Source organism: Pan paniscus, chromosome 20 (genome assembly GCF_029289425.2).
Source record: "Pan paniscus chromosome 20, NHGRI_mPanPan1-v2.0_pri, whole genome shotgun sequence".
Classification (NCBI taxonomy): domain Eukaryota; kingdom Metazoa; phylum Chordata; class Mammalia; order Primates; family Hominidae; genus Pan; species Pan paniscus.
The window spans coordinates 51,082,612-51,104,398 of NC_073269.2; the positions used below are offsets into that span (position 1 = coordinate 51,082,612).

Below are 21,787 nucleotides of genomic sequence, written 5' to 3' on the forward strand. Positions count from 1 at the left end.
CTAGATTCCACCACCGCACTCCAGCCTGGGCAACTGAGTGAGACTCCATCTCAAAAAAATAAATAAAAGGGTAAATTTTATGGAATGTGAATCATAATTCAATTTTTCAACATGCGTTAGGAGGGACATTTCAAACTCTTTTTTACCCCAGACTTTCCTACCATCACCCAGAGTATCCAGCCAGGAGGGGAGGGGCTAGAGACACCAGAAGTTTAGCAGGGAGGAGGGCGTAGGGATTGGGGGAATGAAGGGATGGGATTCAGACCAGGGCCAGGCCCCAGGGATGGAGAGAAAGAGATGAGAGTGGTTTGGGGGCTTGGTGACTTAGAGAACAGAGCTGCAGGCTCAGAGGCACACAGGAGTTTCTGGGCTCACCCTGCCCCCTTCCAACCCCTCAGTTCCCATCCTCCAGCAGCTGTTTGTGTGCTGCCTCTGAAGTCCACACTGAACAAACTTCAGCCTACTCATGTCCCTAAAATGGGCAAACATTGCAAGCAGCAAACAGCAAACACACAGCCCTCCCTGCCTGCTGACCTTGGAGCTGGGGCAGAGGTCAGAGACCTCCCTGGGCCCATGCCACCTCCAACATCCACTCGACCTCTTGGAATTTCGGTGGAGAGGAGCAGAGGTTGTCCTGGCGTGGTTTAGGTAGTGTGAGAGGGTCCGGGTTCAAAACCACTTGCTGGGTGGGGAGTCGTCAGTAAGTGGCTATGCCCCCACCCCGAAGCCTGTTTCCCCATCTGTACAATGGAAATGATAAAGACGCCCATCTGATAGGGTTTTTGTGGCAAATAAACATTTGGTTTTTTTGTTTTGTTTTGTTTTGTTTTGTTTTTTGAGATGGAGGTTTGCTCTGTCGCCCAGGCTGGAGTGCAGTGACACAATCTCATCTCACCACAACCTCCCCCTGCCTCAGCCTCCCAAGTAGCTGGGATTACAAGCATGTGCCACCACACCTGGCTAATTTTCTATTTTTAGTAGAGACAGGGTTTCTCCATGTTGGTCAGCCTCAGCCTCCCAAGTAACTGGGATTACAGGCCTGTGCCACCACACCAGGCTAATTTTTTCTATTTTTGACAGGGACGGGGTTTCACCATGTTGGTCAGGCTGGTCTAGAACTCCTGACCTCAAATGATCCACCCACCTAGGCCTCCCAAAGTGCACAGATTACAGGCGTGGGCCACCGCACCTGGCCAAATTTTTAATTTTTTTCTAGAGATAGGGTCTTACCGTGTTGCCCAGGCTGGTGTCAAACTCCTGGGCTCAAGCAGATCCTCCTGCCTCAGCTTCCCAAAGTGGTGGGATTATAGGCGTGAGCCACTGCGCCCAGTCAGTAGCCCCCTCTTTGCCCCTCGCTGAGCCCTACTGGATGTTCTTGGTTGTGTGACAGTTTCCCCATCTATTAAACAGAAACCCCTATAGCAGAGGGGAGGATGAGGTTGGAAAATCAGGAGCATTGTTATTCCATTCTTGTGGGGTCTGGGAAGCAGACATCTGGGTGGATGTTTGGGGAATGCTGGGCTCAGTTGAGGAAGTAGGGGGGCCCCTGGGGCTTACAGGGACTGGAAGCTCTGAGCTGGCCAGAGGGATGTTGCAATCCTGCCAGGGTCTTGTCTATGCTGTCCCTTTCACAACCATCCCCCTACCGCCAGGCTGACACGTGGTTGTGGGGGCACAAGGCCAGCCGAACTAGAGTCTGAGGCTGGGCTGAGGACACCCTCCCCATCAGCTGCCAGGGTCACTGGCGGTCAAAGGCAGCTGGTGGGGAAGGAATTGGACTCCAGCCCTGGGGGACGGATGTGGTGATGGTGGGAAGCAGGCTTGATGCCAGGAGGGGCGTCAGAGGGTGAATAAGAGCAGATAGAGTGTTTGGGGGAGGTAGCCAGCCAAAGGGGGTGAGGCCCGGTGGAAGGGAGGAAGGGGCATACACTCAGAGCTTTGCAGCTGAGGGTTTTAATTTTTTGAGATGGGGTCTCACTCTGTCCCACCAGGCTGGAGTGCAGTGGCGCAATCACAGCTCACTGCAGCCTCGAACTCCTGGGCTCAAGCAATCTTTCTACCTCAGCCTCTTGAGTAGCTGGGACTACAGGCTTGCGCCACCACGCTCAGCTAATTTTTGAACTTTTTTGTAGAGATGAGGTCTCCCTATATTGCCCAGGCTGGTCTCTTAACTCCTGGGCTCAAGCGATCCTCCTTCCTCAGCTTCCCAAAGCGCTGGGATTACAGGCATGAGCCACCATGCCTGGCCAATGCAGGTGAGGTTTTTAGTGTCCAGCTAAGGCGACCCCTTCCCTTTGCAAAAAAGGGAGACTGAAAATCATCAAGTTAAGAGCCCAGAGAATATCAGGGTGGTCTGGGATGTTTCAAGGGCTGGTCTGAAAGAAATTGGAGGTGGCACGCAGGGCAGGGTTGCGGGGCCAACTGGGAGGCCCCAGCAACATAAAGGAAAAGTTGTTGGGGCTGAGGAGGCTTGCTAAGAGAGGGGAAGTGAGGGAAAGAGGTGATCTAGGGACACGGTGTGAATGAGGGGGGGATGAGATCACAGGGTTATTACTGGGAGACCCCTGAGGGAAGATGGCCACAGGGACAGGACGAGGCTGTCCTCTGAGTGGGGAAAGGGGCTATGGTAGTCTGAGGACCCCCCAGAGTCAGGGAGATTGGGAGGTGAGGGTGCTGAATGGTAAAGGGCTTCGGAGCTAAGGGAAATGCTCAGGACCCCACCTGACCCCAACGCCCACGGGCCAGGGGCAGAGGAGAAAAACCTGGGTGGGCAGAAGGAGGCAATCTTCCAGGGGAAGGCTCAGGAGGAGGGAGATCAACATCAACCTGCCCCGCCCCCTCCCCAGCCTGATAAAGGTCCTGCGGGCAGGACAGGACCTCCCCACCAAGCCCTCCAGCAAGGATTCAGGTTGTTGAGTGCTTGGGAGGGACACCCGCCTCCACTCTGCAAGAACTCATAAAGGGAGATGAGGGGATCGTGGGAGGGAGGGAGGGAGGGAGGGAGGAGGGTGCCACTGATCCCCTGAACCCCTGCCTCCGCCTCCAGGGTGCCCCTCCGGCCTCGCCATGAGGCTCTTCCTGTCGCTCCCGGTCCTGGTGGTGGTTCTGTCGATCGTCTTGGAAGGTAAAAGTGGGATGGGAGAATTGCGGAGTTGGAGATTTGGAAGAGTGAAGGTGGCTACAGGCCTGGGGTCCCGGCTTAGAGGACCTCTGAGAGCTCTGGGGCCCCTTCTGGGTCGTGGTTGCCCCATTGTGGTCGAGTGGGTCTCCAGGTTCGCCCAGGCTCGGTCCCGAGGCGCCAAATCTGCCCAGGAGAGCCCTAGTAACCGATGACGTATGGATCCCCACACCTCTGGGATTGGCTGTCCTCCTTTTATCGCCTTGAAAGTGGGTGATGGGGCGATGGGCTGTGGGAGGAGGTCAGTGCTGAGTAAGGCAATTCCCAGCGGCTTGAGCCCCACGCGGTCACTTCAGTATCCTCCCCATTCTAACCACATGATCCCCAAGGATCTCCTTATCTATCCCCGGGATCCCACCCCAAGGGGGTTCCAATAACAAATTTTTGGTGGGGCGTGGCGGCTAATGCCTGTAATCCCAGCACTTTGGGAAGCCGAGGCGGGCAGATCACTTGAGGTCGGGAGTTCGAAACCAGCCTGGCCTACATGGTGAAACCCCATCTCTACTAAAAATACAAAACAGCCAGGCGTTGTGGTGCGCGCTTGGCTACTTGGGAGGCTGAGACAGGAGAACTGCTTGAACCTAGGAGGTGGAGGTTGCAGTGAGCCGAGATCGCACCATTTGACACAGCAAGTCTCTGTCTCAAAACAACAACAACAACAACAACAACAACAACAACAACAACCAAATTTTGCACCCCTGCCCCATCTTCCTGGCAGGCCCAGCCCCAGCCCAGGGGGCTCCAGAAGTCTCCAACCCCTTTGATGGCCTGGAGGAGTTAGGAAAGACCCTGGAGGACAACACTCGGGAATTCATCAACCGCATCACACAGAGTGAACTTCCTGCCAAGATGTGGTTAGAACCCTTCCCAGGGCACGGGAGGGCTGGGGTGTGTTTGTGTGGAGCCCTGGAGGATGTCCAAGATGAACAGATTGAAAAAAAAACAAGTCCCAGAGAGGCTGACAGCATCCTTCTGGTCACACAGCTAGATCTCAAGGATCTCAGACGTCAGGGACAGTTTCCCGGACTCCCATCCAGGCCACATTTTAAAAGATGGTCTTGGACTGGGCGCCGTGGCTCACACCTATAATCCTAACACTTTGGGAGGTCTAGGCGGGCGGATTGCCTGAGATCAGGAGTTCAAGACCAGCCTGGCCAACATGGTGAAACCCTGTCTCTACTAAAAGCACAAAAAATTAGCCTGACATGGTGGTGTGCACCTGTAATCCCAGCTACTCGGGAGGCTGAGGCAGGGGAATTGCTTGCACCAGTAAGGTAGGGGTTACAGTGAGCCAAGATTGCGCCACTGCACTCCAGCCTGGGCGACAAAGCAACATACCGTCACAAAAGAAAAAAAAAAGATGGTTTTGCTTAGGTACGGTGGCTCACACCTGTAATCCCAGCACTGTGGGAGGATTGCTGGAGCCTAGGAGTTTGAGACCAGCCTGGCTAACATGGAGAGATCCTGTCTCTAATTTTTTTTTTTTTTTTTTTGGAGACAGAGTCTCGCTCTGTTGCCCAGGCTGGAGTGCAGTGCCGCCATCTCGGCTCACTGCAACCTCTACCTCCCCAGTTCAAGCAATTCTCTGCCTCAGTCTCCTGAGTAGCTAGGATTACAGGCGCCCACCACCATGCCCGGCTAATTTTTTTGTATTTTTAGTAGAGACGGGGTTTCACCATCTTGGCCAGGCTGGTCTTGAACTCCTGACCTTGTGATCCACCCTCTTCAGCCTCCCAAAGTGCTGGGATTACAGGCGTGAGCCACCATGCCCGGTTATCCTGTCTCTATTCAAAAAACAAAACAAAACAAAAAGCAAAGCAAGCCAGCCCCGGTGCGATAGCTCATGCCTGTAATCCCAGCACTTTGGGAGGCTGAGTCGGGCAGATTACCTGAGATCGGGAGTTCGAGGCCAAGTTGGGCAGATCACCTGAGGTCGGGAGTTTGAGACCAGCCTGACCAACATGGAGAAACTCCGTCTCTATTAAAAATACAAAATTAGTCAGGCATGGTGGTGCATGCCTCTATTCCCAGCTACTTGGGAGGCTGAGGCAGGAGAATCACTTGAACCTGGGAGGCGGAGGTAGCAGTGAGCTGAGATAATGCCATTGCACTCCAGCCTGGGCAACAAGAGCGAATCCACGTCTCAAAAAAAAAAAAAAATTGAAAAAAAAAAAGATGGTCTTGTGGGGTAATGAAGGACACAAGCTTGGTCGGACCTGGGTCCCCAGGCTGGCATAGAGCCCCTTACTCCCTGTGTGATCTTAAGAGAGAGGCATTACTGTGAGCCTCAGTTTCCTTTCCTGTGAAATGGTGGTTCTGGGGGGAAGTAAAGGAGAAGGCCTATAGGGTGTCTGGCACATTGTAAATGCTCAGTACATCTTCAAATCCACACTTGCTCCCTTTGGCAAGTTAGAGAGTCATTCGTTCCTTAACACATATTTATTGAGCGTCTGCTAAGTGCTGGAAACTGTTTCAATGTGGGGAATAAAACAGTGAAGAACATGCCGAGCACGGTGGCTCACACCTGTAATCCCAGCACTTTGGAAGGCTGAGGTGAGTGGATCACTTGAGGTCAGGAGTTCGAGAACCCCATCTCTACTAGAAATACAAAAAATTACCCAGGCGTGATGGCACACACCTGTAGTCCCAGCTACTTGGGAGACGGAGGCAAGAGGATCACTTGAGCCCAGGAGGTTGAGGCTGCAGTGAGCTATGTTTGTGCCACTGCATTCCAGCCTGGGTAACAGAATGAGACCCTGTCTCATCCAAAAAAAAAAAAAAGAAAGAAAGAAAGAAGGAAGGGAGGGAGGGAGGGAAAATCTAGTCAGGCCTAAACTTAGAAAGATTGTTTGGAGGCCAGGTGCAGTGGCTCATGCCTGTAATTCCAGCACGTTGGGAGGCCAAGGCAGGCGGATCGCCTGAGGTCGGGAGTTCGAGACCAGCCTGACCAACATGGAGAAACCCCTGCCTCTACTAAAAATACAAAATTAGGCCAGGCACGGTGGCTCATGCCTGTAATCGCAGCACTTTGGCAGGCTGAGGCGGGCAGATCACCTGAGGTCAGGAGTTTGAGACCAGCCTGACCAACAAGGAGAAACCCTGTCTCTTCTAAAAAAAAAATACAAAAAATTAGCCAGGCATGGTGGTGCATGCCTGTAATCCCAGCTACTCAGGATGATGAGGCAGGAGAATTGCTTGAACCTGGGAGCTGGAGGTTGCGGTGAGCTGAGATCGCGCCATTGCACTCCAGCGTGGGCAACAAGGGCATAACTCCGTCTCAAAAAAAGAAAGAAAGAAAGAAAGAAAGATTGATTGTTTGGAGGGAGAGGCAAAGGTCCTAAGTCAAGAAGGTCGATCAATAATCAAGAGCGGGTGGCATCCCAGGCAGGGGAACAGCCTGGGCATACGCAGGGAGGCTGGAAAGTACCTTTGAATGAGTAGGGGAACAGATAGGGCAAGGGCAGGCTGGAAGAAAGAGTTGGTAGCAAGAGATGGCAAGCCTTGAAAGCCAGGCCAGAGTGAAGTTTTCTTTTCTTTTCTTTTCTTTCTTTCTTTTTTTTTTTTTTTTTTTTTGAGACGGAGTCACGCTCTGTTGCCTAGGCTGGAACACGGTGGTGTGATCTCAGCTCATTGCAATCTCCACCTCCCAGGTTCAAGCAATTCTCCTGCCTCAGCCTCCTGAGTAGCTGGGATTACAGGCGTGCACCACCACGGGTGGCTAATTTTTGTAATTTAGTAGAGACGGGGTTTTGCCATGTTGGCCAGGCTGGTCTCGAACTCCTGACCTCCAGTGATCTGCCTGCCTCGGCTTCCCAAAGTGTTGGGATTACAGGCGTGAGCCAAATGCCCAGCCAAGGGTAAAGTGTTTAGACTTCAACGTGCTTTGGTCCATCTGGGAAACTGAGGCACAGAAGTTGGCCCACCCAGCCCAGCGGTCCTCCTAATCCCACAGACAGTGGGGATGGAGATTCAGCAAGGGGAAGAGGTGGGAGTCAGGTAGCAGGTAGAATTTGAACAGCCTGGGAGGTAGCTGCACACAGTAACCCCCTTCCTTATTCCTCCCCACAGGGATTGGTTTTCAGAGACATTTCGGAAAGTGAAGGAGAAACTCAAGATTGACTCATGAGGACCTGAAGGGTGACATCCCAGGAGGGGCCTCTGAAATTTCCAACACCCCAGCGCCTGTACTGAGGACGCCCTCCATGTGTGTCCAATGTGGTCACACGCCCAGGTGTGACCAATAAAAATCCTATGGAAAATTCTCTCTGGCCAGGCATGGTGGCTGACGCCTGTAATCCCAGCACTTTGGGAGGCTGAGGCGGGCGGATCACAAGGTCAGGAGATTGAGCCCATCCTGGCTAACACGGTGAAACCCCGTCTCTACTAAAAATACAAAAAAATTAGCCGAGCGTGGTGGCAGGCGCCTGTAGTCCCAGCTATTCGGGAGGCTGAGGCAGGAGAATCGCTTGAAACCGGGAGGTGGAGCTTGCAGTGAGCTGAGATCGTGCCACTGCACTGCAGCCTGGGTGACAAGAGCCAGACTCCGCGTCAAAAAAAAAAGAAAAGAAAATTCTGTCTGACTGCTTCTTCACTGTGGGGCAGGGGTGCCGGAGAGGGTAGGGGCTGTGGGAGAGGGCAGGGGCTGAACCTTACGGACTCCTCACAAGCCCTCCAATGCCCCATCTACTTGCCCTATGCTAAGGATGTTTTAACTCCATGATCTCAAAAGAATCTTCCTAAGAACCTTGCAAACTGGGACTTAATAATCCCATAAGGGCATTGAGGCCCAGAGAGGTGAGGCTACTTGTATAAGGTCACACAGCCAGGAAGTGGAGAACTGGAACTAGATTGAACCCTCAGCCAGGCAATGTCACTGTGCTACACTTTTCCTAGTGTGGTCTACCCGAGATGAGGGGCTGAGGTTTTTTGTTTTGTTTTGTTTTGTTTTGAAACAGAGTTTCGCTCCTCTTGCCCAGGCTGGAGTACAATGGCACAATCTCAGTTCACTGCAACCTCCGCCTCCCAGGTTCAAGGGAGTCTCCTGCCTCAGCCTCCCAAGTAGCTGGGATTGCAGGCGCGTGCCACCATGCCTGGTTAATTTTTGTATTTTTAGTAGAGACGAGGTTTCTCCATGTTGATCAGGCTGGTCTTGAACTCCTGACTTCACATGATCTGCCTGCCATGGCCTCCCAAAGTGCTGGGATTACAGGCATGAGCCACCTCGCCTGGCCTTTTTTTTTTTTTCTTGAGACAGAGTCTCACTCTGTCCCCCAGGCTGGAGTGCAGGGGCATGATCTCGGCTCACTGCAACCTCCGCCTCCTGGGTTCAACAGATTCTCCTGCCTTAGCCTCCCTAGTATCTGGGATTACAGGTGTGTGCCACCACACCCAGCTAATTTTTGTATTTTTAGTAGAGACAGCATTTCATCATGCTGGCCAGGCTGGTCTCCAACTCCTGGATTCAAGCAGTCCTCCTGCCTTGGCCTCCCAAAGTGGTGGGATTACAGGCGTGAGCCACTGTGCCCAGCTCTTACGTAAAATTAAACCACATGCACATGCAAAACAACCCTATGTAAAAAAAAAAAATTTTTTTTGAGATGGAGTCTGGCTCTGTCACCCAGGCTGAAGTGCAATGATGCGATCTCCACTCACTGCAACCTCTGCCTCCCAAATTCAAGTGATTTTTTTGCCTTAGCCTCCTAAGTAGCTGGGATTACAGGCATGTGCCACCACACCTGGCTACTTTTGTTGTATTTTTAGTAAAGACAGAGTTTCGCCATGTTGGCCAGGCTAGTCTCGAACTCCTGACATCAAGTGATCCGCCCGCCTTGGCATCCCAAAGTGTTGGGACTACAGGTGTGAGCCACTGCGCCCAGCTTAAGATTGCATAAGAACAATATTTGAAAGCCATATATCTAATAAGGGGTTAATATTCAAAATATATAAGGGACTCCTACAATGCGAGTGGGAACACCAAACACTGCAGCCACTGTGGAAAACAGTATGGCAGTTCCTCAAAACATTAAAAATAGAACTACCAAATGATCCTGCAATCTCATTTCTGGGTATTTATTCAAAAGAATTGAAATCAGGACCTTGAAGAGATACCTGCCCTCCCATGTTCACTGCAGGTCTGCTTAATACCCAAGATATGGAAACAACCTAAATGTTTATCAACAGATGAATGGGTCAAGGAAATGTGGTCTTTACATGCAATGGAATGTAACGCATCCTTAAAAAGGAAACCCTGAGGCCGGGCTCTGTGGCTCACACATGTTATCCCAGCACTTTCGGAGGTCAAGGCAGGAGGATCACTTGAGGCCAGGAGTCGGAGACCATCCTGGCCAACATGGTGAAACCCCGTATCTACTAAAAATACAAAAAAAATCAGCCAGGCATGGTGGCGGGTGCCTGTAAACCCAGCTACTCAAGAGGCTGAGGCAGGAGAATCACTGGAACCCAGGAGGCGGAGGCTGCACTGAGCAGAGATCGTGCCATTGCACTCCAGCCTGGGCGACAAGAACAAAATTCCATCTCAAAAAATAAAAAAAGGAACTCCTGAAGCCAGGCTCCGTGGCTCCCACCTGTAATCCCAGCACTTTGGGATGCCAAGGCAGGAGGATCACTCGAGGCCAGGAGTTGGAGACTATCCTGTCCAACATGGTGAAACCCTATCTCTACTAAAAATGCAAACATTAGCCAGGCATGGTGGCGTGTGCCTGTAATCCCAGCTACTTGGGAGGCTGAGGCGTGAGAATCGCTTGAACCAGGAGGTAGAGACTGCAGTGAGCTGAGATCATGCCACTGCACTCCAGCCTGGGCGTCAGAGCAAGACTCCATCTCAAAACATAAAAGGAAATCCTGGGCCGAGCGCAGTGGCTCACGCCTGTAATCCCAGCACTTTGGGAGGCCGAGGCAGGTGGATCACAAGGTCAGGAGATCGAGACCATCCTGGCTAACATGGTGAAACGCTGTCTCTACTAAAAATACAAAAAATTAGCCGGGCATGGTGGCGGGTGCCTATAGTCCCAGCTATTCGGGAGGCTGAGGCAGGAGAATGGCGTGAACCCGGGAGGCAGAGCTTGCAGTGAGCCAATATTGCGCCATGCATTCCAGCCTGGATGACAGAGTGAGACTGTGTCTCAGGAGAAAAAAAAAAAAAAAGGAAATCCTGAACCTGGGCATAGTGTCTTATGCCTGTAATCCCAGCACTTTGGAAGGCTGAGATGGGAGGATCAGTTGAGGTCAGGAGTTCGAGACCAGCCTGGGTAACATGGTGAGACACCATCTCTACCAAAAAAAGAAGAAAGAAAGAGAATAAATAAATTATAAATATTACTCTCTGGGGTTAATGCATTCCCTTCTCCCCCAAAATCAACCCTCCAAACTCCTATACTCTCCTTTCTTCTCACTCAGCAGCCTGTTAGAACTCAAGTCAGATTTTTTGTTTTTTTGTTTTTTGAGGCGGAGTCTCACTCTGTTGCCCAGGCTGGAGTACAGTGGCACCATCTCAGTCCACTGCAACCTCTGCCTCCCAGGTTCAAGCGATTCTCCTGCTCAGCCTCCCAATTAGCTGGGACTACAGGTGTGTGTGTGTCACCACACCCAGCTAATTTTTGTATTTGCAGTAGAGACGGGGTTTCACCATGTTGCCCAGGCTGGTCTCAAACTGCCCAGCTCTAGCGATCTACCCTCCTCGGCCTCCCAAAGTGCTGGGGTTACAGGCATGAGCCACCGTGCCCAGCCTCAAGTCAGATTATGCTCTTCCTCTGCTCAGAACTCTCCTGATTCTCTCAGAGTAAACCCAGAAGAACTTACCAAAGGCCTACAAACAGGAAACTACCCGGTTCACGATCGCCTCATCCCTCTCTCTCCATCACTCACAAGCAACTCCTTGCTATTCCTCCAATGTACTGGGCAGGTTCCCACCTCAGGGCCCTTGTAGTTACTGTTCCTCTTGCCTGGAGTGTTCTTCCCCAGGGGTCCAGATATCTGCCTGGCTCCCTCCTCACTTCCTCCAGTTCTCTTCCAAAATCATCCCCTGCCAGACATAGTGGCACACGCCTGTAATCCTAACCTTTGAGAGGCCAAGATGGGAGGATTGCTTCAGCTCAGAGGTTCAAGACCAGCCTGGGCAACATAGCAAGACCCCATCCCTCCTAAAAAAAATTAGCTGGGCATGGTGGTGCACACCTGTGGTTCCAGCCACTTGGGAGGCTGAGGTAGGAGGATGGCTTTGAATCAGGGAGGTTGAGGCTGCAGTGAGCCATGTTCCAAATTAGATAGTGGTGATTGTGCAACCTTGCCAATATAGGAAAAACCATTGAACTGTACACTTTAAAAGGGTAAATTTAGCAGGACGCGGTGGCTCACGCCTGTAATCCCAGCACTTTGGGAGTCCGAGGCAGGCGGATCACTTGAGCTCAAGAGTTCGAAACCAACCTGACCAACATGGTGAAACTCCATCTTTACGAAAAATTAAAAAATTAGTCAGGCGTGGTGGCAGGTGCCTGTAGTCTCAGCTACTTGGGACGCTGAGGCGGGAGAATTTCTTGAACCTGCGGGGCAGAGTGAGCTACAGTGAGCTACAGTGAGCTGAGATTGCCCCACTGCACTCCAGCCTGGGCAACAGAGTGAGACTCCATCTCAAAAAAAAAAAAAAGAAAAAGAAAAAAGGGTAAATTTTATGGAATGTGAATTATAACTCAATTTTTCAACATACATTAGGAGGGACATTTCAAACTCTTTTTTACCCCAGCCTTCCCTGCAATCACCCAGAGTATCCAGCCAGGAGGGGAGTGGCTAGAGACACCAGAAGATTAGCAGGGAGGAGGGTGCAGGGTTTCGGGGGATGAGGGGATGGGATTCAGACCAGGGTAAGGATCCAGGGGTAGAGAGAAAGATTTGAGAGTGGTTTTGGGGCTTGGTGACTTAGAGAACAGAGTTGCAGGCTCTGTTTTTGGGCCCACCCTGCCCCCTTCCGATCTCTTAGTTCCTATCCTCCAGCAGCTGTTTGTGTGCTGCCTCTGAAGTCCACCCTGAATGACCTTCAGCCTGTTCCCGTCCCTGAGATGGGCAAACATTGCAAGCAGCAAACAGCAAACACATAGCCCTCCCTGCGTGCTGACCTTGGAGCTGCGGCAGAGGTCAGAGACCTCTCAGGGCCCATACCACTTCCAACATCCCCTTGATCTCTTGGATTTTGATGGAGAGGGGCAGAGGTTGTCCTGGCCTGGTTAGGTAGTGTGAGAGGGTCCCGGTTCAAAACCACCACTTGCTGGTTGAGGAGTCGTCAGTAAGTGGCTGCGCCCCCACCCTGAGGCCTGTTTCTCCATCTGTACAATGGAAATGATGAAGATGCCCACCTGATAGGGTTTTTGTGGCAAATAAGTAAGTGTTTTTTTTGTTTTTCTTTTTTTTTTTTTTTTGAGATGGAGTCTCACTCTGTCACCAGGCTGGAGCGCAGTGGCGTGATCTCGGCTCACTGCCAACTCCACCTCCCGGGTTCAAGCAATTCTCCTGCCTCAGCCTCTGAGTAGCTAGGACTACAGGCGCCCGCCACCACACCCAGCTAATTTTTGCATTTTTAGTAGAGACGGGGTTTCACCACGTTGGCCAGGCTGGTCTTGAACTCCTGACCTCAGGCAATCCACACGCCTTGGCCTCCCAAAGTGCTGAGATTACAGGTGTAAGCCACTGCACCTGGCCTGTTTTTTTTTCTTTTTGAGATGGAGTCTTGCTCAGTCACCCAGGCTGGAGTGCAGTGACGTGATCTCAGCTCACTGCAACCTCTGTCTCCCGGGTTCAAGCAATTCTTCTGCCTCAGCCTCTGAGTAGCTAGGACTACAGGCGCCCGCCACCACACCCAGCTAATTTTTGCATTTTTAGTAGAGACGGGGTTTCACCATGTTGGCCAGGATGGTCTCAATCTCTTGACCTTGTGATCCACCTGCCTCGGCCTCCCAAAGTGCTGGGATTACAGGCATGAGCCACCACGCCCAGCCCCCCCCCACTTTTTTTTTTTTTTTGAGATGGAAAGCTCTGTCACCCAGGCTAGAGTGCATTGCGCCATCTTGGCTCTCTGCAACTTCTGCCTCCCGGGTTCAAGCAATTCCCCTGCCTCAGGCTCCCAAGTAGCTGGGATTACAGGCGCCCACCACCATGCCTGGCTAATTTTTGTATTTTTAGTGGAGACAGAGTTTCACTATATTGGCCAGGCTGATCTCGAACTCCTGACCTCAAGTGATCTGCCCATGTCAGCCTCCCAAAGTGCTGTGATTACAGGCATGAGCCACCATGCCCCACCGCAATTAAGTAAAGTAATCATCTAAAAGCCCTGCCATGGTTCCTGCCACACAGTGTGTGCTGGGGAAGCGCGCACGAATTAAACAGTAGCGGGCGTTGACGGAGCACCTATGCGGCATTTTCTGTGCACGATCTTTACTCTCCCTGGCAACCCTATGAGGTAGATAGTCCATGACTCCCATTCATGGATGAAGAAACAGGCCCACACAGGTAAAGCAACTTGTACCAGGTCATACCGCTAGAAAGATGTAGAGTCAGCCACGCGCGGTGGCTCATGCCTATAATCCCAGCACTTTCAGAGGCTGAGGCGGGATGATCACTTGAGGTCAGGAGTTCGTAACCAGCCTGGCCAACATGGTGAAACCCCGTCTCTACGAAAAATACAAAAATTAGCTGGGCGTGGTGGCGGACGCCTGTAATCCCAGCTACTCAGGAGGCTGAGGCAGAAGAATTGCTTGAACCCGGGAGACAGAGGTTGCAGTGAGCTGAGATCACGTCACTGCACTCCAGCCTGGGTGACTGAGCAAGACTCCATCTCAAAAAGAAAAAAAAACAGGCCAGGTGCAGTGGCTTACACCTGTAATCTCAGCACTTTGGGAGGCCAAGGCGTGTGGATTGCCTGAGGTCAGGAGTTCAAGATCAGCCTGGCCAACGTGGTGAAACCCTGTCTATACTAAAAATGCAAAAATTAGCTGGGTGTGGTGGCAGGCGCCTGTTGTCCCAGCTACTCGGGAGGCTCAGGTAGGAGAATTGCTTGAACCCAGGAGATGGAGGTTGCAGTGAGCCGAGATCGCGCCACTGCACTCCAACATGGGCAATAGAGCAAGACTCCATCTCAAAAAACAAAGAAGGGAGGGAGGGAAGGAAAGAAAGGAAAGGAAGCAACAGGTAGAGTCAGGCTCTGAACCCCACACCAATCATAACACAACACACAGTAGGTTTGTTTTTGTTTTTTATTTTGGGCTTTTGTTTGTTGTTGAGACAGCGTCACCCAGGCTGTAATGCAATGGTACAATCATAGCTCACTGTAGCCTTGAACTCCTAGACTCAAACAATCCTCCCACCTCGGCCTCCTAAGTAGCTGGGACTACAGGGGCATGCCACCACGCCTAGCTAAATTTTTTTATTTTTATTTTTAGTAGAGATGAGGTCTCCCTATGTTGCCCAGATTAGTGTCTAACTCCTGGGCTCAGGTGATCCTGCCACCAGGGATTACAGGCACGAGCCACCATGCTGGCCCTTGTTTTTTGTTTTTTTTTTTTGAGACTGAGTCTCGCACTGTCGCCCAGGCTGGAGTGCAGTGGCGCGATCTCGGCTCACTGCAACCTCCACCTTCCAGGTTCAAGCAATTCTCCTGCCTCAGCCTCCTGAGTAGCTGAGATTACAGGTGACCACCACCATGCCCAGCTAACTTTTTTTTTTTTTTTGGTATTTTTAGTAGAGACGGGGGTTTCACCATGTTGGTCAGGCTGGTCTCGAACTCCTGACCTCGTGATCCGCCCACCTTGGCCTCCCAAAGTGATGGGATTACAGGCGTGAGCCACCGTGCCCAGCTTTTTTTTTTTTTTTTTTTTTTAAGAGACGGGGTCTTACTATGTTGCCCAGGCTGGACTCTCAAACTCCTGGGCTCAAGGAATCCTTCTACCACAGCTTTCTGAGTAGCTGGGGCTACAAGCCCCTGCCACAGTACCTGGCTGTTTTTGTTTTTTTATAATTGTGGTAAAATATAAACAACATGGCCAGGTGCGGTGGCTCACGCCTGTAATCTCAACACTCTGGGAGGTTGAGGTGGAAGGATTACTTGAACCCAGGAGTTCAAGACCAGTCTGGGCAACTTGGCAAAACCGTGTTTCTACAAAAAATAAAAATATTAGCTGGGCAGCCGGGCGCAGTGGCTCATGCCTGCAATCCCAGCACTTTGGGAGGCTGAGGTGGATGGATCACCTGAGAGGTCAGGAGTTTGAGACCACCCTGGCCAACATGGTGAAAACCTGTCTCTTTAAAAATACAAAAAATTGAGCCAGGCATGGTGGCTCACGCCTGTAATCCCAGCACTTTGGGAGGCCAAGGCAGGTGGATCACCTGAGGTCAGGAGTTCAAGACCAACCTGACCAACATTGTGAAACCCCGTCTCTACTAAAAATACAAAAAGTTAGCTGGGCATGGTGGCAGGCGCTTATAATTCCAGCTACTAAGGAGGCTGAGGCCGGAGAATCGCTTGAACCCAGGAGGCGGAGGTTGCAGTGAGTCAAGATCGCACCATTGCACTCCAGCCTGGGCAACAAGAGCGAAACTATGTCTCAAATACATACATACATACATACATACATACATACATACATACATACATACAAAAAATTAGCCGGGTGTGGTTGCCGCACACCTGTAATCCCAGCTACGTGGGAGGCTGAAGCAGGAGAATCGCTGGAACCCGGGAGGCAGAGGTTGCAGTGAGCCAAGATCACACCATTGCACTCTATCCTGGGTGACAGAGTGAGACTCTGCCTCAAAAACAAAAAAAAACAAAAAAAACAACTTAACCATTGCAGCCATTTTTAGGTGTACAGTTCAGTGGCATTAAGTACATTCACACTGTTGTGAAACCATCCCCACTATTTCCAGAATGTCTTCGTCATCCCAAACAGAAACTCTGGGTGTTTTCAATCTGCTGATGATTGCTACAGAGGAACTCCAGGGGACATCTGTTGCGCACCTACTGTGCTCACGGTGGGGCCTCTGGGATGGACAGGATTCTGCCAAGGCAGACATCTGGGTCAAGACAGTCCTGCACAGTTGTTCAGGTTGTGGCCAAGGTTGCGTTTGCAGATTTGCCATGTAAAAATACAGGATGCTCAGTTACATTTGAATTTCAGATTAATAGCAAAAAAAAACTTTTTGGTATAATTCTGAAATATTTCATGGGACATATTTATACTAAAATGTCATGCACTGTTGATTTGAAATTCAAATGTAATTGGGCCTCCTCTATTTCGTCTGGCAAGCGTAGACAAAAGAATCCAGGCCAGGCGCAGTGGCTCAAGCCTGTAATCCCAGCACTTTGGGAGGCCGAGGCGGGCGGATCACGAGGTCAGGAGATCGAGACCATCCTGGCTAACACGGTGAAACCCCGTCTCTACTAAAAATACAAAAAATTAGCTGGGCGTGGTGGCGGGTGCCTGTAGTCCCAGCTACTCAGGAGGCTGAGGCAGGAGAATGGCGTGAACCTGGGAGGCGGAGCTTGCAGTGAGCCAAGATCGCGCCACAGCACTCCAGCCTGGGCGACAGAGCCAGACTCTGTCTCAAAAAAAAAAAAAAAAAAAAATCCAGTCCATAGTCCCCTGAGCCATGTGCCCTGGGGTACAGCTGGGTCCTTCAGGAGAAAAATGCTCTATTTCTGGCACTGGGACCGAGCCTGATGTGGGTTTTTTGTTGGTTTTTGTTGTTGTTATTGTCTTGTTTTTGAGACAAGGTCTCGCTCCACCACACCCGGCTAATTTTTGTATTTTTAGTAGAGACGGGGTTTCACTACATTGGCCAGGCTGGTCTTGAACTCCTGACCTCAAGTGAGCCGCCTGCCTCGGCCTCCCAAAGTGCTGGGATTACAGGTGGGAGCCACCGCCCTGGCCCTGGGCCTGATGTTGATGACCTCCTACTATGTGCACCTGCAGCTCTCCTGCATAGGCCTCAGCCGTCCTGCATGAGGACACTGGGAGGCAGGTGCTCCCTATCAACCCCGTGTTACAGTTGAACAAATTGAGCCCCAGAAAAGAAAACGTATTTGCCCAGGTCACACGGTGAAGAAGTGAGGGATTCGAAGCCCAGGTCCGTCTGAAGCCAGAGTCACCCAGAGGAGAAAGAGTTGGAATTGAGAACTCAAGGAATGCTTGGAAGTGATTGGGCTCCAGCCCACCTAGGAAGAAACAGAGGCTGGAGACATGAGACTGTGTTGCTATTTCCTGCCATCAACCCTTGGGCCCTATTGAGGCCCTACCACAAGCCTGGCCCTGCAGCCCAGTGACTAGGAGAAATTAGACACAAAATAATAATAACAGCAATGATCTTTTTTTTTTTTTTTTGAGACGAAGTCTTGCTTTTTCGCCCAGGCCGGACTGCAGTGGCGCGATCTCGGCTCAATGCACGCTCCACCTCCCAGGTTCACGCCATTCTCCTGCCTCAGCCTCCCAAGTAGCTAGGACTACAGGCGCCTGCCACCACGCCTGGCTAATTTTTCATATTTTTAGTAGAGATGGGGTTTCACCGTGTTAGCCAAGATGGTCTCGATCTCCTGACCTCGTGATCCACCTGCTTCGGCCTCCCAAAGTGTTGGGGTTACAGGCATGAGCCACCACGCCTGGCCAACAGCGATGATCTTTGAGCACCTATATTGCCAGGCTCCACGGTAAGAGCTTTCTTCATTTTTTGTTTTGTTTTGTTTCAAGACAGAGTCTTGCTCTGTCACCCAGGCTAGAGTGCAGTGGTGTGATCGCGGCTCACTGTAGCCTTCACTTCCTGGGTTCAAGCCATTCTCCTGCCTCAGCCTCCCGAGTAGCTGGGATTACAGGCACGCATCACTACGTCTGGCTAATTTTTGTATTTTTAGTAGAGACAGGGTTTTTCACCATGTTGGCCAGGTTGGTCTCAAACTCCTGGCCTCATATGATCCGCCCACCTCGGCCTCCCAAAGTGCTGGGATTACAGGCGTGAGCCACTGCGCCTTTCTTTGTATTTGTTCAAGTAATATACTGAAATATGTACTGTGCCTCCCACTTTATGGAGGAGGAAACTGAGGCCAGCAAATGAGGCTGTCATGGGAGGTGGAGACAGGATTTGAAACTGCCTCAGTGCAGGAGGCTCAAGATCCTCTGTCTTCTCTCAGGGCACAGTGTGGGAGGGTGAGAAGGAGGGAGGCCCACAGAGGCATGACCTCTGATTGCCACTGTCACCTGGGCCCTGCTCTCTGAAGTCTCTGCCAAGCGGGGAGGTGGCCGGGGGAGGGCCCTGCTCTGTGCAGCCTCCCCTCCCCCGGCCCGCAGAGTTGAGCACAGAGGGACAGAGGCACGGAACCCCCAGAAATGTCCCTCCTCAGAAACAGGCTCCAGGCCCTGCCTGCCCTGTGCCTCTGCGTGCTGGTCCTGGCCTGCATTGGGGGTGAGAAGAAGTGGGTGGAGGGATGTGGGGCCCACACCTGGTGGGTGTGAGTGTGGCTGTGTGTCCTGTGGCTCTATAGCCACGTGAGGCATGAGTATGGAGTGTGTGCGTTTCATGGAGTGCGTATGCATGTGCGTGTCGGGGAGTGTGTGTGTCGGTGGCTGAGAGTGAAGTGTGAATGTCACATTGGTACAAACTAGGATCATCTGTGTGTGTGCACGTGCGTGCGTGGAAGTGGGAGTATGCAGTCGTGGTAAAAAGTGCATGTCTGTGTGCATATGTGTATTTGTGTGCACCTATCTGTGGGGTATGTGTGTGCAAAATATTTGAGTGTGTGGACACGTGTGAGGGGGTCTGTGAGTGTGTGCTGGTGTGTACGTCTGTGTTTTGCATATGCATTTTTTTTTTTTTTTTTGAGACGGAGTCTCACTCTGTCACCCAGGCTGGAGTGCAGTGGTAGCAGTGGTGCGATCTTGGCTCACTGCATCATCCGCCTACCCGGTTCAAGGGATTCTCCTGCCTCAGTCTTCAGAGTATTTGGGACTACAGACACATGCCACCATGCCTGGCTAATTTTTTTTTTTTTGAGACGGAGTCTCGCTCTGTTACCCAGACTGGAGTGCAGTGGCGTGATCTTGGCTCACTGCAAGCTCTGCCTCCCGGGTTCACGCCATTCTCCTGCCTCAGCCTCCCGAGTAGCTGGGACTACAGGAGCCCACCACCACGCCTGGCTAATTTTTTGTATTTTTACTAGAGACGGGGTTTCGCCATGTTAGCCAGGATGGTCTCCATCTCCTGACCTCATGATCCGCCTGCCTCGGCCTTCGAAAGTGCTAGGATTACAGGCGTGAGCCACTGCGCCTGGCCAATGCCTGGCTAATTTTTTATATTTTTGGTAGAGACAGGGTTTTGCCATGTTGCCCAGGCTGGTCTTGAACTCCTGACCTCAGGTGATCCGCCCGCCTTGGCCTCCCAAAGTGCTGGGATTACAGGCATGAGCCACCACGCCCGGCCATGTACTTTATTTTAAAATGGGATCATATTCTAGATCAGCATTATCCAGTAGAAATTTAAATTTTTAATACGGGGCCAGGCACGGTGGCTCATGCCTGTAATCCCAGCACTTTCGGAGGCCAAGGCGGGCAGATCGCAAGGTCAGGAGATTTGAGATCATCCTGGCTAACAGATGGGTAAAAACCCATCTCTACTAAAAATACAAAAAATTAGCCATGCATGGTGGCATGCGCCTGTAGTCCCAGCTACTCGGGAGGCTGAGGCCAGAGAATCACTTGAACCCGGGAGGCAGAGGTTGCAGTGAGCCGAGATCGCGCCACTGCATTCCAACTTGGGTGACAGAGCAAGACTCCGTCTGAAAAAAAAAAAAATTTAACACGTATGTAGACAATGTGCAAGGCACCATTCCATGTGCATCGTATGTAGTAACTCTTAATTCTCACGATAACCCTGAGGTAGATATTATTATCCCATTCTACAAAAGGAGAAACAGTCCTGGGGAGACAGGATAAGTCACCGGCCAAGGCACACAGCCAGCTACATGTGGCCCCCGCGTGACGGCTGGTCTCTGTAGGCGAGGCTTTGTCCAGATGCGTGGGTAGAAGGTCTGGCCCGGAAAGAGGAACTGACAGCAAGGCTAAGCCAATGTCTGCCCCTGGGGGCAGAAAGTCACCTCCTGCTCTCCCTCCACTGTCCACAGAGGTAGCTCAGACAGGGTGGGGGTCACAGGAGAATGAAGGGGGAAGGGGGTAGTTCCTGGGCAGCAAAATCAGGTGGTGAAGGGAGGCATCAGAGGATGGCAATTAGAGAGGCCATTAGAGGGGAACCACAGGCAGACAGGGTGACAGGAGGGACTACTGACACAAGGTGAAGAGATGGCCCAGCCGGACAGGGTGGCTCACATCTGTAATCCCAGCGTTTTGGGAGCCCGAGGTGGGTGGATCACTTGAGGTCAGGAGTTCGAGGCCCCAACATGGCAAAACCCCATCTCTACTAAAAATACAAAAATTAGCCGGGCATGATGGCAGATGCCTGTAATCCCTGCTACTCGGGAGGCTGAGGCAGGAAAATTGCTTGAATCCAGGAGGTGGGGGTTGCAATGAGACGAGATCATGACACTGCACTCCACCCTGGGCAACAGAGCAAGAGACTGACTCTGTCTCATAAAAAAAAAGAAAAAAAAAAAAAAAGAGATGGCTGATGGTTAAAGAGGGGTTAGCGGTCAGGGGACACATAAGGGTAAAGGCAGGAGGCGAGAGGACTGCCAGGGGGCTGCCCCTGGGCCACCGGGAGCGACACAGGATGAGCATGGAGGGAAAGGGAGAAGGGGATTCTAGGGTCCCAGCCCACCCAAGTTGCCCTCTGGTTCCACCTAGCATGCCAGCCAGAGGCCCAGGAAGGAACCCCGAGCCCCCCGCCAAAGCTAAAGATGAGTCGCTGGAGCCTGGTGAGGGGCAGGATGAAGGAGCTGCTGGAGCCAGTGGTGAACAGGACTGGAGACGGGTGGCAATGGTTCTGGTGAGGGTGTGCTGGGCTGGGTGGTGGGAGGGGACTCCTGGGTCTGAGGGAGGAGGGGCTGGGGCCTGGACCCCTGGGTCTCAGGGAGGAGGAAAGGGTGGGAGTGGGGCTGTGACCCCTAGGTCTGGGAGGAGTGGAGGGTTAGAGCTGAGAGCAGGAACTCCTAGGTCACAGAGAGGAGCGGATAAATGGGGCAGAGAACACCTGGGGAGAGCTGGGGCCTCCACTGTGATGTCCTCTCTCCTGTAGGAGCCCGAGCACCTTCTGGGGCTTCATGCAGACCTACTATGACGACCACCTGAGGGACCTGGGTCCGCGCACCAAGGCCTGGCTCCTCGAATCCAAAGACAGCCTCTTGAAGAAGACCCACAGCCTGTGCCCCAGGCTTGTCTGTGGGGACAAGGACCAGGGTTAAAATGTTCATAAAAGCCAGGTGTGGTTGTGGCAGGTGCCTGTAGTCCCAGCTACTCAGGAGGCTGAGGTAGGAGGATGGCTTGAGCCCAGGAGTTCGAGACCAGCCTGGGCAACACAGCGAGATCTCTTGGGGGGTAAAACAAAAAGAAAAAAAAAAAGTTCATACTTCTCCAATAAATAAAGTCTCACCTGTGTCCCTGTCTGGATCCT

General features: G+C 51.8%; 2 protein-coding genes across 5 annotated transcripts; both read left to right on the forward strand.

Moving 5' to 3' along the window:
• Positions 1–1,749: 1,749 nt before the first annotated feature.
• On the forward strand, positions 1,750–21,771 carry LOC100994952 (apolipoprotein C-I, acidic form). Of its 3 annotated transcripts, XM_055103719.2 has the most exons (7): positions 1,750–1,846; positions 2,133–2,255; positions 3,047–3,124; positions 3,897–4,032; positions 7,247–17,882; positions 21,022–21,163; positions 21,413–21,771. In XM_055103719.2, exons 1-5 carry the CDS (start codon positions 1,825–1,827, stop codon positions 7,302–7,304), a joined length of 417 nt encoding a protein of 138 aa, XP_054959694.1. In that variant the 5' UTR covers positions 1,750–1,824; the 3' UTR covers positions 7,305–17,882; positions 21,022–21,163; positions 21,413–21,771. The 3 variants fall into 3 exon arrangements, with proteins under 3 accessions (XP_054959694.1, XP_063456457.1, XP_063456458.1); XM_063600387.1 differs by lacking the exon at positions 2,133–2,255 and having other exon boundaries at positions 1,805–1,846; XM_063600388.1 differs by lacking the exons at positions 1,750–1,846; positions 2,133–2,255 and adding an exon at positions 2,774–2,908.
• Positions 17,899–21,771, forward strand: APOC4 (apolipoprotein C4). 2 transcript variants are annotated; one of them, XM_008970759.6, is made up of 3 exons: positions 17,899–18,631; positions 21,022–21,163; positions 21,413–21,771. In XM_008970759.6, the coding sequence occupies exons 1-3, from the start codon at positions 18,556–18,558 to the stop codon at positions 21,576–21,578; spliced, it is 384 nt and encodes a 127-aa protein (XP_008969007.1). In that variant the 5' UTR covers positions 17,899–18,555; the 3' UTR covers positions 21,579–21,771. The 2 variants fall into 2 exon arrangements, with proteins under 2 accessions (XP_008969007.1, XP_034801286.1); XM_034945395.4 differs by lacking the exon at positions 17,899–18,631 and adding an exon at positions 20,359–20,578.
• Positions 21,772–21,787: the final 16 nt, after the last annotated feature.

Excerpts from the sequence above, each read along its gene's own strand:
- APOC4 (XM_008970759.6), top strand. The coding sequence starts at position 18,556 with ATGTCCCTCCTCAGAAACAGGCTCCAGGCCCTGCCTGCCCTGTGCCTC. Across the intron at positions 18,632-21,021 it reads GGTCCTGGCCTGCATTGGGG|CATGCCAGCCAGAGGCCCAG; the intron begins GTGAGAAGAAGT and ends GGTTCCACCTAG. Across the intron at positions 21,164-21,412 it reads GACGGGTGGCAATGGTTCTG|GAGCCCGAGCACCTTCTGGG; the intron begins GTGAGGGTGTGC and ends TCTCTCCTGTAG.
- LOC100994952 (XM_055103719.2), top strand. The coding sequence starts at position 1,825 with ATGCCAGGAGGGGCGTCAGAGG. Across the intron at positions 1,847-2,132 it reads GCCAGGAGGGGCGTCAGAGG|AGATGAGGTCTCCCTATATT; the intron begins GTGAATAAGAGC and ends ACTTTTTTGTAG. Across the intron at positions 4,033-7,246 it reads GAACTTCCTGCCAAGATGTG|GGATTGGTTTTCAGAGACAT; the intron begins GTTAGAACCCTT and ends TCCTCCCCACAG.